Source organism: Protopterus annectens, chromosome 14.part0 (genome assembly GCF_019279795.1).
Source record: "Protopterus annectens isolate FY-2018-M chromosome 14.part0, PAN1.0, whole genome shotgun sequence".
Lineage (NCBI taxonomy): Eukaryota > Metazoa > Chordata > Ceratodontiformes > Protopteridae > Protopterus > Protopterus annectens.
Window position 1 is genome coordinate 331,476,165 of NC_056748.1, and position 15,951 is coordinate 331,492,115.

Consider the following 15,951-nt stretch of genomic DNA (forward strand, 5'->3'; position numbering starts at 1 on the left):
AAGGTCTTTCTAACCACTTTAGCAATGTGAGTGTCAAAAGAAAGGCCACTGTCAACCTGGGTCCCCAGGTCCCTGATAACCTCTTCTGTGCTTAGTGGATTGCCACCTATATGGTAGCTTGGGGTTACCTTGTTTTTCCCGAAGGGTATGACTATACATTTTTTGGCGTTTAACTTCAGGCCATGGCTCTGGCACCAGCTATCTGTTTCCGTGAGTCCCTTCTGAAGGATACTTAATAATGCCAATAGACAGCAGTGTTTTTTGTTTGTTTTATTCTTAAACTTGTGATTTGCCGTACATTGTGAATATTAGTCTGAAATGGAACAGATCATGATAAGTGCAGTATAAATAAATGGCTAAAGGGTTTATTGTTGGGAATGGGGAGTTTAAAACCTAAAATGAGAGAGAGAATTTGTTAGAGGTAGAGCCAGAGAAAAAAGGGTGCTTTTGACTTTAGTGGGATGGATGCATGGGACACAGGTGAAAAAGATAGATTTGTTAAAATACAAACCATCCAAAGGCAGATATTTAAAACCACAATCTTTACAGTTTTGAAGATTCAGCTTTCATAATGCCATATTTTTCAGGCAGTTTTGGGGCTATTGATATCTTTAAGTAAACTTTGGAGTATAATTTCTGATTTTGGCATTTAGTTTCCTCATTTCTGTAGTAGCACGGAGTTCATGAGGTTAATTTGATTTATGATTGTGGTTCTAATCTTAATAGTTTAAAGCAGCGTGTTGTAATTGACACCCCTATTTCATAAGTATTAGTTTTGTAAAACAAACAAAAGTTGAAAAATCTATTTACTGGGAATATATATTCTGTACATTAGTTTACATGAATACCTAATGAACATTTTCTCTATCAGTCTGGTTTAAGTATGAATAATATGATTTCCTATTCTACTAATGATACCTAATACATTGGACTGAATATTGTCTTTTATTATTAATGTAATGTCTTTCGGCTTTTCCCGGTTAGTGGTCACCACAGCGGAATTCTGGTCTGCTAATGATTGGCAGTAGATTTTTACTTGCCGAGTTGCCAGCCCTGACACACAACCTTCAACGAAGGTATGCCCATTCACGCATGTCTCCACACAGAAGACACTTTAGCTGAGAATCGAACAGGACAACGTCTTACTGTGAGGCGACAACACTACCGCAGCACCACCACCGCAGTAAACTTTATTATTATTATTAATGTAATGTAACCTTACATATATGTAAAAGTAATGTAATGTAATTTTCTTGTGGAGCTTTTCTCCCCGGGCCTCCACTGAAAACGGGCCAACACGACCCAGTGGACTATCCCGGTCAACAAATGCAAGTAAATAAAAATTAATAAATATATTCTTGTGATGGAGGGAGTTAGCTTTCTTAAAGCTACTATCAATCACAGTCAGTAAACACAGTAATACCACACATTTGGGGTATTACTTTACATTTCAGGCTTTGTGTACATAAGAAAGCATCCCAGAGGGAACAACATTTCAGGTGACATGAAATAGGAATGCAGGTTGTTTCTAATAGATTTCATTAGTAGGTTTGTGTTCCATTGTTATTGAGAATTAAATGATTTTTGTGTCTTTTACTATCTAATTAGTTACATCGCAAGGTAAACAGCTTTATGTAGTCCACTCTGGTGTGCTGATAAAGTACTCCATATGGTATGAAGTGTAAGTAGTACTCACTCCTTGGCATAGCACCTAGACATACAAATGCGAATAGACTGCATGTAGTAGCAGGCCATTGTTTACTAGGCTTTGTCCACGTGGTTCTCCCGTGCTACCACCACTGCTTCTGGTCATATGGCTATCCTCCATTTTGTGTCAGTATTTGGACCTTACCACCATCCCTTTTAATTTCTCTGTCAGTCATGTGTGAAGAACAGTCATTGGTAAGTCAAGATGCAGCACATCTACAGGTTTTTTTTATTATCTCCTATAGAGTTAACTGTCAGGTTTTAAAATGTATTTTGTTAAAATGGCAGGAACACTGCCGAATTGAGCAGTAGACTTGCCAGTATACCACTGTTAAGCTTAAACAGCATTAGCTACTCCATAACTTTAAAAACTTATTCTCCAGCTAACTATCTGTTAGCTTTGCCTACCCATGCATTCATGTACTCTAAAATATGTAAATGTTAACTGACTGCTTAATCAAAGCTGTTTAAAACAAAATATGAGCTCTAGATAATACCCTTGGTTTATTAACATATTTTTTCTGTCCATGGTTTTACCATCTCTATTTTAAACAAGTCATAATGCCATCTTTTTTAAGCTATGGATAACATCATCTCACTCATAAGTAAATCATCCTTCTTAACCTTCAGCTATACAAATTGTGCTGTATTAAATGGTGCACTTAAGCAAATAGACCAAGATACAATCCTTGGTGACCGAGTAAATCTGCTCAGGATACTGTCATTGTGTTCTGCATCATTAACTTATGCATTCATAAACACATAACCAGTAGAACACACACACACAAACTCAAGCTCTAAAGACAAACGCTTTACTGGAATCTCCAAGTTAATACATGGAATTCAGAAAGGCCTTATCTCAGAAACTCAGTACCTTTGTAAAAGTTTGTGAAGATGAATTGAAATCTTTTTTTTACAAATAGACAGAAGAGGAGATATCATAATTTAATGGTTGAACAGCGAAAAGCACATGATACTAGGATTGCAATTAAACCTGCTGACAAGGCTGGGGCCATAGTAATAATGGACAGTGAATTTTATTATGTTAAGATTTTAGCATTAGTAAAAGACACACATACCTTTGTACAAATATCACCTTTAATAGTAAATACTCGGGTAATAGTCAATACAATAATATTTAAGGTCAGGGAAAAGTTAATGGGTTTACAAGAACAGGGTTTGATGAGCGATGAATTATTGAAGTTCCTTTGGGTGGATCATCCCATAATACCCATATTTAAGGCACTACCAAAGGTACACAAAAAGTTGTGAGACCCACTGATGAGACCGATTGTCTCGGGAAGGGGATGGGTAACCGAGAACCTATCCATATGGGCAAAATGTACCTTGAAACAAGTTTTACATTTCTTTCCCAGGATTTTAAAAGACACAGGTCATGTTTTACTAACATCTGATTATTTAAAAGGTGTACAACAACATGAGTTTTTGTTTGTGACATTGGATGTTAAACATTTGTTTACTGTTATAGGTAATCAATATGGTATTAATGCTATTAAGCATGTACTGACTTTTTTTGCAAAGTTTGACATTAATACAGTAATAGTTGCATGTGAATTACTTAACTTGATTTTGGAGAATAATATTTTTGCGTGTGTGTAGATAATTATTATAGGCAAAGACAAGGGACAACTATGGGCACACCATGTGCCAATTCTTATGCAAACCTTGTCTTGGCCTTTTGGGAGGAAACAGTGATTTTTGATGCAATGCATGCATGGAAAACATGACTGGGGTATTATGCCAGATTTGTTGTTGATATTATTTTCTTATGGAAAGGTACACCAAGGGAATTGAAAAATTGTGTGGAATGTTTAGAAAGTAGTGCTGAATTTTTAAGGTTCACCATGCACTCATCAGAAATAGGAATTGATTTTTTTAGATGTATGCCTTAGTAAAGACATTATAGACAGTATACAAATGGTGCTTTATAGAAAAAGCTGCTGGAAAAACAGTTTGTTGGTTTTTGATAGCATGCACCCAAGACACACCTTCAGTAATATAGTAAAAGGACAGGCCAATGGGATTTCCTATTTATGTGCAGTGGATACATGTTTTGAACAAGAATTGGTAGACTTGGGTGAAAACCTGATAAAAAGAGGGTATAAGAAACGTAATGTGGAAAGTATTATAAAAAAGAAAAAAACAAGACAGGAAGAATAAGGGCTGTCCATGGTTTTCAGTACATGAACCAAATGAAGGTGAGGTACCAGCTGACACTAATATAATGACAAATGACAACCGGGTATGTATAATGTTTAAATTCTAGTATTTGTGCTATAGTTAAACAAAACTGGGAAGATGTTGCCGACTGATGATAAGATATGGAATATTGTTGGCCAGGTTGCATCTTTTGATTTTAGGAGGAACAAAATCCTAAAAGATATCTTATGCCAGGAATATAAGACACCCAAGAGAGTGATTTCACAACGTACAGGAACGTTCAAATATAGACAGTGTAGGGCATGTCCTTTTATCATGGAACTTAACCCATTTGTACATCCTACAACAAGGAAAGAATGCACTTTTAAGTATTATGCGGATTGCAGGACACGTAATGTGGTTTACCTGGTTATTTTGTCAATGATGTACTTCATACTATGTAGGTAAAACTAATTGCATGCTAAAAGGTAGGATTTTGAAAGACCTATCAGATATATGACTGCAGAAACATCATAATGCTTTATGTGAACATATGAGTAATAACTCCAATCATAGTTTTAAATTTATGGTTTTATAAATGATGTATATGAATAAGAGAGGTGGTGACATGGTGAACCTTAATGAGTACAACAAAATTAAGTGGATTATAGAATTAACAGCAGACAGAGCATCCAGTTTAAATGGTATAGTACCAGTTAAGCTGGCCCTAGAAAGGAGGAGTGCAATATTGAAAGGTGATTGGTTAATAAGATGTTTAAATTGTATGTTTAGAATTGAATGTTTTGGCTGATGAAGGGCTTGATCCAAAAGCATTTACATATTGGAGCTCCCTGGATTTTAATTGTGTGTTTTATTAAAAGTTCTTTTGCCTGGTGGTCTGACTGCTTTTATTTGTTTTCTTTTTTGTGGGCTGTTTGTAGGAAGCAGATCTTAAGTGTGAGACTTTATTATTTCTGTGGTTATCTCAGAAACTTTCCACACTGAGGTCCAGAAGATCTAATACTTACTCTTGGAGATGGGTACCCCTGCCCCTCCTCCAATCCCTCCTGTCCTTGACGCTTTTCAGTCCACCTCTTCTGCGTTTGACTCTCAACCTGCAGCTCCTAAGAGACCAGATGTATTTTGCAAGGTCCCTGATGACCTAAAATATGTGTATAAAAACCCAGTGGCAGACGCTTCCTCAGTTTCTCTCTCTTTAAGTAAGCACCCTAAGCTGTTGCTCAATGCTAATGCCCTACATACTGACAAAGATAATAGGTCTATGGACAACTAGTGGAGAAAGAAGGTTTACACTTTTGCTACCCTTTCTTTTAGAGCAATTAATTTAGATAGACTCAAATGATTTAAGTATTTCATCTCTATTCTGGCCTCCTTGAACAAAATTATCTTGGATCCACCCACAGCAGATACTAAGCAGCATACACAGATCTTACTTTTGCAGGCCCCAAGGGAGTTTACAGGAGAGTCCACTAGCCAGACTTTGTATCTTTGCAAAAAGGCTTGTTGCTGCACCTAAATTTACCATCTGTCATTCTGAACCTATGGATGATATAGGTTCATAGGTTCGTACTGGGCTAACTGCCCTTATGGGCCATTTTAAGCCTAGCCAATTAGCCCAGGTGAGAATCAAACCCTGTACTTTGCATCTGCAAGGTAAACCCCTTGGTGTTAAGGTGACTACGAGGTGACCTAATGTCTGATTTGACTAGGGAGGAAGTTATAATAGGCAGAGAGCAGAGTTGTCCTCTATTGGTGAGGACCAAGTCCAAGATTTTATTTACCCAGTTGGGGTGTGGACTGACTGTTCCAGGAAGTTTATATTTATGAACTCAAAAAATCTGTGTTTTTTCACCTTTGTGGATGTATACGTCTCCCAGTTAATGGTAGGGTAGTTGAAGTCTCCCAGGTGAATGGAGCTTGACTTAATACATAGGGACTCCATACTGGTTAGATAAGATGTATGGGATGAGTGGGGCATGGGGGGGGGGGGTGTCCTGTAGTTAGTTATGATGTGATAAGACATTATGTTTACATAGGTTGGATGTGTAAGAGTTCCAAGTTATTATCTTAAATAGTTTGGAGGAGATCTTTTTTTATAAATAATATAGAGATGCATCTGCCTCTAGTGCATACTTATAACATAGTGGGCCTGTATGAGTGGTAGGAATTTAAGCCCTCCTTTGATGGAGTGCTTCCACTGGTATTGAACCAGGTTACTTTGGCGATGTATATATCTGTACATTTTCCAGGATAAGCAGTATCTATAGGGTGTGGATTGTTTTGTTAGGGCTCCTAGTGTTGAGCAACAATACCTTTAATGTTGCCCTGATTATGTTTGTTATGTTGGAAACTTTAAATGACTGATTTGGCCTAAATAGGCACTATGGGGATGGACAAGGTTTTAGCCAATATATGGATGCTTTGAGGGGGTAGAGGTGCTGATCATCCCTGGCAAAGCAGTCTGAGCCTTCAACCATCTCTTCCAAGGCTGATACAAGTAAACTCTGCAGAGCCCTAATAACAGAAGGAAATAATGTGACTTCCTATGAATTGCACACTGTGCAGGTTAGCGTTGATAATGTTCGACAATGGAGTTTTAGCTTTGTAGTCTATCATGTTATTCATGTTAATTTGTTTGTTTTCCTAATTTGTACTGCAGCATGCTAAGAAGTATGTTAACCCTTGCAGAGGTAACAGTGTTTCTGAATTTCTGTGTTTCTAATAATGCTTGAGAAATAGCACATATTATCAGATTTACTAGGAAGATAGATTTACATGCTTTTCACATCAACTGCGCATTCCCTTCTGCTTAGATAATTGTTATTACTCCTTCTCCAGTACCATTTTTATCTTTTTCTATCTCTTTAACTAGTTAAGGGTTAGTAGGCAGACATAAATGGGCAAGACCTGAAAGGGTTGACCTATCTAATTGACTTCCTCCTAGTCACATAGTATATAGTACACAGGATATGCTCCCTCATTTAAATTCTAAGAAGTTTTATGGTATTTTGTTTTTCTGGTAACATTAAGTAGTGAGATGACTCCACAAAAATACGTGGTTCGAACGTAAATTGTAATTTATGCATTTTATTTCTGAGTGGGTGATCTAATCCGGGTGAAATGTCCCCTTGTGATATGAAAGTCTTCATTACTTGATTGCATGTAAATATTTTTGACATGTATAGCCCACATTCCATTGTCAAACATTTAAAATAATTTTTGAGATGCAGTTTCGCATGCTTTAGTTGATACATTTTCCTACCGTGGAGTGACTCCTAATTTATAGATCCATTTAAGGTGCCTTGCATTGAACTGGGCCCTAATAAAAATATACTTTGCCAAAAAAAGAAAGAAAATTAAACAATGGAGCACTTGTCTCCAGGGAAAAAATGTCTGTGCCACGTTTGTTTGTCCAAAATCTAAAGAGTAGACCTAAAAGTGGAGCAGCTTTAAGGAAATGCCAGCACTGACATTTTAGTCTAGATTCTGTTTAATAGTTTGCATTTAATTCAGATTGTGTATTTTAGTGGGTGGGAAATGAACATTATTAGGGAGTGGGGAAATGTAATGTCAACCCTCAGTGAGACCCAGCTAAGTTGCTCAGGTAGAACACAAGCTGCATTTAGTCATAACAAAAGTTATTCATGTGTTCTAACTGTGTACTTGTCCTTTTGGTTGTTTACAGCGAGCCTGGTCATTGAACTACCGTCATGCTAATGTACTTTGAGGTTGTGCTTAGTTTAAAAAAAAAAAAGAGTATAGTTTGAATTTCAAATTGTGGAGTATAGACTTTACTTGGGAGAGCACATATGAATACTTCACTGCATAGCTGGAAGAAACAAGGTTTTAACGAAGGCAACATGACTTGAAAAAATTAATTGCCAGTTCTAAAATGTCTACTTGCAGTTGAAAGCATACACTTGTAACAGCTCATAAATTGTTTAACTTGTTTTTATTATTCTAAAGGTGCAAAATTATGTTACTAGTTATTAAAGATGTAAGCAAGAGCCATTAAGTTGTAATAATTAGCCACAAGCTCTGATGACCTCCGCAAGCTCGAATGGAATGTAACATTTAAAAAAATAATAATAATAATATGAAATACAAGGAGACGTGCAGTTAGTTTGTCACTGCATTACTTGCTTATTCAGAATCAAAGCTTTATGACCTGATAACGTGTGAGCTGTTTAAAAAAAAAAAAAATTACTGTGATATGAACATACCATCTTTTGCCAGGAAAGGTGTGTGTTATGTTTTGATGTAGTTACGACTTCTAATTTTTGTATAAATACCTTTAAAAGCTGTTACTGGACTTCTTGGTACGTGTCTTTAACACATTTGTGCTCTAAGAAGCATATTGTTTGAAACCACTGTAAAGTGGTTTGATAAACATGAGAAAATTGAGTATTTATATTGTTTTTGATGTGAGATATTTTATGAACAATAAATATTTCACTGTACAGATTAATCTAGTTTAACACAGTGTAGGTATGTAAACCATATAATGGTATTCATAATCATGCATTTTTCTTTGGGTAGCTCTGTCCACAATGATGTCTGGCTTGCAGACTTTCTGGTCTCTGGGAATTCTGCCATAGTTCTCCCTTACTAGTTGACATTTAGCAGCAGTATAAATGCAATATTAACATTTTCGGTAAATCTAGCCACCTAGCAATGTGATGATTGGCAGTAGATGATTTGGTTTGTATTGCTGTGACACACTGATCCCATGTACACAATGGGAAAAAGAGGGCTGATGTGACACTCTTTACTGTTGACATCAGTTTCTGTCATCATAAAGTTACAGAGTGATAAGTACACCACTTTTTGTTTTATGCAGTTTCTGTTATTACTACAACAACGTTTAGTGATTTATTTTCCTAACTGTACCTTTTTATTAATTTTAAATTCTGCTGCAACTCTTTTTATTGCAAGTTAATGTCTTTAATATTATTGCAAATCAAAAATAAAATGTTTTTATCTAGCTTAATGTGATTTACTCACTGTGGCAAATTTGGCTTTGCTGGGAGCACCAGGGTATATGGTGATCTTTGCAGTGTTGCTTTAATTAAACTGCATGCTTGCTTCATTAAATTGCTTTTGTCATTTTGAGCTTCATTACTAATTTATAATGGAAATAGGGAATCTAATGATCTTTTGAATCAAACTCTTTCCTTTCTCCTTTCTTTTTTTTTTCCTGTCATCTTCACAGAACTGCCTGCAAAACACCAAATACCTCCACCAGAAGTTTACACAGTTCACCCAGGAGAGTCATTGCAATTGCATTGTCTGTTGAAAGAGGCCACGATGATCAGTTGGACTAAAGATGGGTCTCAATTGGGATCCAGTAATAGGACAATTATTATCGGGGACTATTTACAGATAAAAGATGCCACGGCCAGGGACACGGGTACCTATACGTGTTCAGCTGCTAGAACAGTAGGCAGTGCTACTATGTACTTCATTGTAAATGTAACAGGTGAGTGCCTTCACATGGACTTCACTAATTACTGTGATTTAGGGAACATCTTCACATATTGCCATTAAAAGTACAGTTTATTGATTATTGTAATCAAAATCATGGCATATTGAAATGTAGACATGACATGAAACGTATGACTGTACATCTCTGCAGTGTAATAACTCTTAATATTAGCTTTGTAGCTAGATTTATATGTGAAATGCTTCTAACATAAGCTTGTTATTTGCTGGAGAATATACTCTATGTACTATAGCAGAGATGTGTGATATGAAGTGCATGCCGAACAGAGTCCTGGAGGTTACTTTACTTTTCTTTTTCCTTCAAAACTGATTCTTGATCACTTTTCAGGGGTTTGTAACAATGATCTTGAAAGCACAACAAATACAGCTTAATTCTGAGAGTTCAGAAGTGCAAACCAAAACTCATGGGTCCAAATTTAAACTATACAATTTAGAGTTTGCTAACGTTTGAGCCTTTTGTTCTGTTATTGCATGAACTGAGAAACACTTTCTCAGCTGGAATACTTCATGTGGCCTAAAACTACTTCTTCTTTCGGCTTTTCCCGGTTAGGGGTTGCCACAGCAGATCACCTGTTTGCTCATGATTGGCAGTAGAGTTTTATGGTGTCGAGTTGCCAGCCCGGCGCCCAACCTTCCACAGAAGGCACACACACACACACTCATACCTAGGGCGAATTTAGAGTGTCCAGTCCACCTACAGCATGTCTTTGGTATGTGGGAGGAAACCGGAGCACTTGGAGGAAACCCATGTGACCACAGGGAGGACATGCAGACTCTGCACAGAAGGCACCCCAGCCAAGGATTGAACCAGAGAACCTCTTGCTGTGAGGCAACAATGCTAACCGCTGCACCACCGCAACCACCCATTATGTGGCCCAAAACAAATTGCATAATTCTCCCCATGGCCCATGTGTAGATATTATTCCAACATCACTGTCATACCTCTCAACCTTTTATCACAGAAAATCTGGACAAAGCCTAAAATAATGGGGGGGGGGGGGTGGCCTAAAAATAGGGACATATTTTAAATATTGCTGATGTTCTTCATCTCACATTGCTGCAGTCCTTACATATGGGTAGTCCGCTGTCCTCGGTCGGCCCGAATACCAAAGTATAAGGCTGACGTCGGTCAAGGCGCTTAGAACTGACATCAGAACGTCAGGGTACAAAAGCGCATGACCGACGTCATATCCTCAGTCTTTTTTGCCGCATGGTCCGATGCAGAAGCAGCGTTGCAAGTGCCGTTCGGCGTTCTGAAATTTTTCGAGTTCGGAGTTTCAGACCGAATCAAAGTTGGCTAAGTACCCCGTTGGGGAATATTTTGGTTTTTTCTTGCCTCAGTGTTGTACCGGATGTCAGAAAAAGTGAATAACTGTATTTCTTGTGGGAAACAGATACCGCATAGGGATTATCATTCTTTGTGTATTCCTTGTTTGGGGCCTGAGCACGATGTTGTTGGGTGTCGCTTTTGTGCTAGATTCAATAAGCGCACGATTAAGCGAAGGTTAGATTGTGCTAGGCTGGTCTTTGGGAAGCGGTGCAACTATAATATGCCGTCGGATTCTCCGGCGCCCGCTTCTTCGAAGAAGCGCAAAGACAAAGCGGTTAAACCCAGGCAAGAAGAGTCGTCCGTTCCGGACGTCGGTTCTTTAGAGGCGTCAGTGGAACCGGTGGTTCCGACGGAGGCTTCTCTGGAGTCCCAGGGGGAGACTTTGATATTGCAGGATGTGGCCTCTCAGGAGGCAGGTCAGGCTGAAGGGGCTTCACAGGTCACTGTACTCTCCTCCCTTCCTAGGGTGGTTAGGCCCTCTCCTTCTGTTTCCAAGGCTTCTCCCAGAGGCAGGCCGGGTTTAGCTTCTGTTGGGGTCTCTCCTAGTGCAGCAGGGTCTGTGCCCAAGAAGCACATGCTTAAAATGGCAGAAGATTTGATTACTCTGATTAGAGGTTCTTTGCCCCCTCCTGATAAGAGGCCTAGGGTGGAGCCAGAGTTGGGGAGTTTTGAGCAGGCTTCTGATGTTTCTGAGTCTTCGGCTGAAGACTTGCAGGAGTACTCTCCTTATTCTGATTCTGATGCATTCCATGAGGGAACATTTTAAGTGGGAAGGTCAGGACTTCTCTGATTCCAGGAAAAGGCTTAGGGAATTTTTGCTTTTACCCCAGCATAGGCCCTTGGCTATACCTCCTGTTCTGGATGTTGTGGAAGATGTGTTTGCAGAGGCTTCACTTAATCCTGATTCTCTGCCTTCTGCTCCTGTTAAACCGGATAGGTATTACAGGGTGCCTGAGGCTCATAAATATCTTTATAAGAGTCCTAGGGCGGACCCAGAAACTGTTAGTCAGGGACCTAAGGGTGTCAAGGCCTCTGTTGTAAAAAATCCGGTTCCTCCAGATAAAGAGGCCAGAGCTTTGGATAGATGGGGAAAGAAAGTCTATACATCTTCTACCCTTGCTATGAGGGCTTTGAATTGCCAGTTTCATATGTTGAAATATCAAAACTATCTTCTTTCTCAATTGAAGTCTAAGGTGGATGCTCTGGCGGAAGGCATTGAGTGTAAAGAATTGCAAGATTTGGTGCATGTTTCAGAGCAGGTGGGTAAGCATTCTTTACAATGTGGTTTTGATGCTGTACAGGCCTCGTCTAGAGTGGCTGCCACTGGTTCAGTTCTTCACAGGCACGCATGGCTGAGGGATCAGAATTTATCTGACCATGTTAAGACAAGGATTTTGGATGCTCCTTTACAGTCTGATGTGTTGTTTGGTTCACCTGTGGAGTCAGTCTTGAAGAAAATGGAAGACAAGGCTAAGTCCATGCAGGCTGTTAAAGATTTTTTGCAAGTGCAGCCTCCAAAGTTTAGTAGGAATTGGCCTGCTAAGGGGTGGACGTATCCTTCTTATGATTCTCAGTCTAGGGGTAGATCTAGACGTGGTAGGGGCAGAGCTCAGAGTTCTTTCAGGCCTAGAACAGGGAGTTCTCCTGCACAATCTTCGGGTGAGGGCAGGGGCCAGTCCTTTTCGTAAACAGGCCCAATGACCTACCTTTTCAGCTGCCAGATCCTTCTTGCCTGGCAGCTCCTTTGGGAGGAAGGTTGGCACTCTTCAAGGAAAATTGGAATTTGATTACCCAAGACAAATGGGTATTGGATATCATACACCGAGGTTACAAGTTTTATTTCCATACCTTGCCTCCTTTCAAAGGCATGCCGGACGTTCCTCCTCAGCAAAGACTAGAGGCTCACAAACAAATTTCTCTGCTACTTCAAATAAAGGCCATACAACCGGTCCCTCTGCCAGAAGTGGGCCTAGGATTTTATTCTCGCCTGTTCCTAGTACCAAAGAAAGGGAACACGTGGAGACCAATCTTGGATTTATCTATCCTCAACACATATCTGGACATTCCCAAGTTCAAAATGTTGACGTTACAACAGCTTTTACCTCTGCTGGGCAAAGATCACTGGATGGTGACTCTGGATCTCAAGGAGGCTTACCTTCATGTTCCTATCAGGCTCAGTTGCAGAAAGTATCTGCATTTTCGGACTGGAACTTCTCATTATCAGTTCTCTGCATTGCCCTTTGGCTTATCTACTGCGCCCAGAGTGTTCACGAAGGTTCTGGCTCCAGTGATAGCTTTCTTCAGGCTAAGAGGAATACAGATCTATCCTTATTTGGACGATTGCCTGATTCTGGCCCAAGGAAAGGACGAACTTCTTCATCATTTACAGTATGTGATAGCAGTGCTAAGATGCCTGGGGTATTCTGTGAACGAAATAAAGTCCAGTCTAGTACCCTCTCAGGACATGTGCTTTCTGGGTGTGAGACTGAATACAGCATCCCAGATGGCCTTTTTGACCCCGGACAAACAAAAGAATCTTTCTCTTTACTTCCATCAATTGTCTCATCAGTCCAGGCTGACTGCAAGGACAGTCCTTCAAGCCTTGGGGTTCATGGCATCTTGTATTCTGGTACTTCCCAATGCCAAACTGCATATGAGGAAGCTACAATGGTATCTCAAAAATGTATGGACACAGCACTGCCAGCATATGGACACTGTCATTCAGATAATACCTTGCATTCAAAAGGAATTTTTGTGGTGGGCTCAGGAATGTCACCTAAACAAGGGACTCTCTGTGACCCGGCCAGAGGCGAGTCAGATTCTAACGACAGATGCCTCAGACAAAGCTTGGGGAGCTCATCTAAATGGAAAGTGGGTACAAGACAAGTGGCCTGCCAGACTTCAACATCTACATATCAACATGAAGGAGATGTTAGCAGTCCAATTTGCATTAATGGCTTTCAAGGATTTACTTCTTCCAGGGCAGGTGTTGGTTCTAACAGACAACACAACTGTCATGTGGTACATCAACAAGCAACGGGGCACGATTCTTATCCTCTATGCAGACAAGCAATGATTTTGTGGGAGACTGCTCTCAGTTTACAGCTAAATCTTCAGGCAAGGTTTCTGCCGGGAGCACAGTACTCCTTAGCAGATGTGTTGAGCAGACAAATTATGGATCCCCACGAGTGGAAATTGGATCCTCATGTATTTCAGAAATTGACAGTGTTATGGGGAACTCCAGACATAGATCTGTTCGCTTCTCCACTAAACTACCAGCTGCCAAAGTTTTGCACAAAAAGGTTTCATCCCACAGCTTGGAAAGTGGATGCTCTCTCATTCAATTGGAGCAATCTTCATGTGTATGCCTTTCCACCTCTGCCTCTCCTCCCAAAGGTACTCCTGAAGGTCAGACAGGACAAGCCAAAGATGATTTTAATAGCTCCAGATTGGCCTCGACAGTACTGGTACCCATTACTGAGAAGTCTGGTACGGGAGCCTCCATGGCCTTTGCCTTCGATCCCACACCTGCTGTCTCAGGAGAACAGTCATTTACTCAATGTCAAACTTCACTCTCTACATCTAACAGCCTGGCATATTCTGTTTTAAACCCTGGAGGGTCTCAGCTTCCACAGCAAGTTTTGAATGTTATTTTGGAGGCCAGAAGGCCTAGTACAAGGAAAGTGTACGCAGATAAATGGAGGAGGTTTTTATTTTGGAGTACAGCAAAGGATTTTGATGTTTCTAAGCCTAATTTAAGTGTGGCTCTTCAATATCTTACTGAGTTACTGGACAAAGGTTTGTCCTTCTCCTCTATTAAGGTTCATGCTGCAGCAATTTCTGCTCACTATGACTGTGACCCACCATTGTTTTCTCATCCTTTGTTTAAGCAATTCCATAGAGGGGCAAAGAATATAAGACCCCCGCATAGAGCTCCTACTCCTGCTTGGGATCTCAATTTTGTGTTGGAGAAACTCACTCTACAACCTTTTGAGCCTGCAGCTACTGCCGAGTTGAAATATTTATCATGGAAGACTGCTTTTTTGTTGGCCATTACCTCTGCGAGAAGGGTTTCTGAATTACAGGCCCTTATGGCGGTTGAGCCTTTCTTAATTTTCCATAAGGATAGGGTATCTTTGCGTACTAATCCTTCCTTTATGCCTAAAGTGGTTTCTAGTGTGGCTTTAAACCAGACTATTCATTTGCCTACTTTTTATGCAAACCCCAAAATAAAGGGGAAAAGATTTTGCACACTTTGGATATACACAGGCAGTTGCGATATTATTTGAGCAGAACTAAAGGGTTCAGGAAGTCTCAGCAGTTATTTGTTTCATTTGCTTTGGGTTCTCAGGGCAAGCCTGTTTCAAAACAAACTATTTCTAAGTGGATTGGGTTTTGTATTGCTTTCTGTTATTCCCATCATGGTAAGGAGATTCCAGCTGGGATTAGGCCTCATTCCACTAGGGCTACTGCCACTTCTACAGCTTTTTAAGGGGTGGCAACTAAAGATATTTTGGAGGCAGCTACTTGGAGTTCAGTGCATACTTTCTCTAAGCATTACCACCTTCCACTTTACTCTAAATCTAGGGCTGGTTTTGCCACTGCAATTTTACAGGGCATTTTGGCAGCTCCTAATGCTTTGTAGTTTTGCCATCCTCCCCTACCTCTGCTTTGGGATTCTACCCATATGTAAGGACTGCAGCAATGTGAGATGAAGAACATAGTACAGTTTTGTACCTACAATAAATGTAGATGTTCGAAGATCTACATTGCTGCAGTCCAATTTACCCTCCCTCCGCAGTCCAATTTACCCTCCCTCCTTCCCCTCTGTAGTTAGAGGCGGTTGTGTGGTTTGGGTTGTGAATACTGTAAATATTGTAAATAGGAGTAGTGCAGGGGTGGTTGGTTGGTTTTTTGCTGTCTTTTGGTTTGGGCCTTTCTTTTTAGGGCCTTCTGACATCTGGGGCAAGAAAAGACTGAGGATATGACGTCGGTCATGCGCTTTTGTACCCTGACGTTCTGATGTCAGTTCTAAGCGCCTTGACCGACGTCAGCCTTATACTTTGGTATTCGGGCCGACCGAGGACAGCGGACTACCCATATGTAAGGACTGCAGCAATGTAGATCTTCGAACATCTACATTTATGGTAGGTACAAAACTGTATTTTATAAACTTAGAAAGTTGCTTCAATAACAACATTTGTATAGCATACAATTTCTGAAGGATATGA

At 39.9% G+C, this 15,951-nt stretch overlaps 1 protein-coding gene across 9 annotated transcripts in view; it reads left to right on the top strand.

The window, feature by feature from the left end:
- The window catches only part of FGFR2 (fibroblast growth factor receptor 2), a 490,361-nt gene that overhangs the window by 49,322 nt on the left and 425,088 nt on the right, over positions 1–15,951 (top strand). For 8 of the 9 annotated variants that reach the window (XM_044056062.1, XM_044056068.1, XM_044056067.1 and 5 more), the window contains exon 3: positions 9,101–9,367. The exons of the other annotated variant lie outside the window; for it this stretch is intronic. In XM_044056062.1, coding sequence (XP_043911997.1) covers positions 9,101–9,367 — 267 coding nt within the window. The remainder of the gene's footprint in view (positions 1–9,100; positions 9,368–15,951) is intronic. 9 annotated transcript variants of the gene reach the window in all.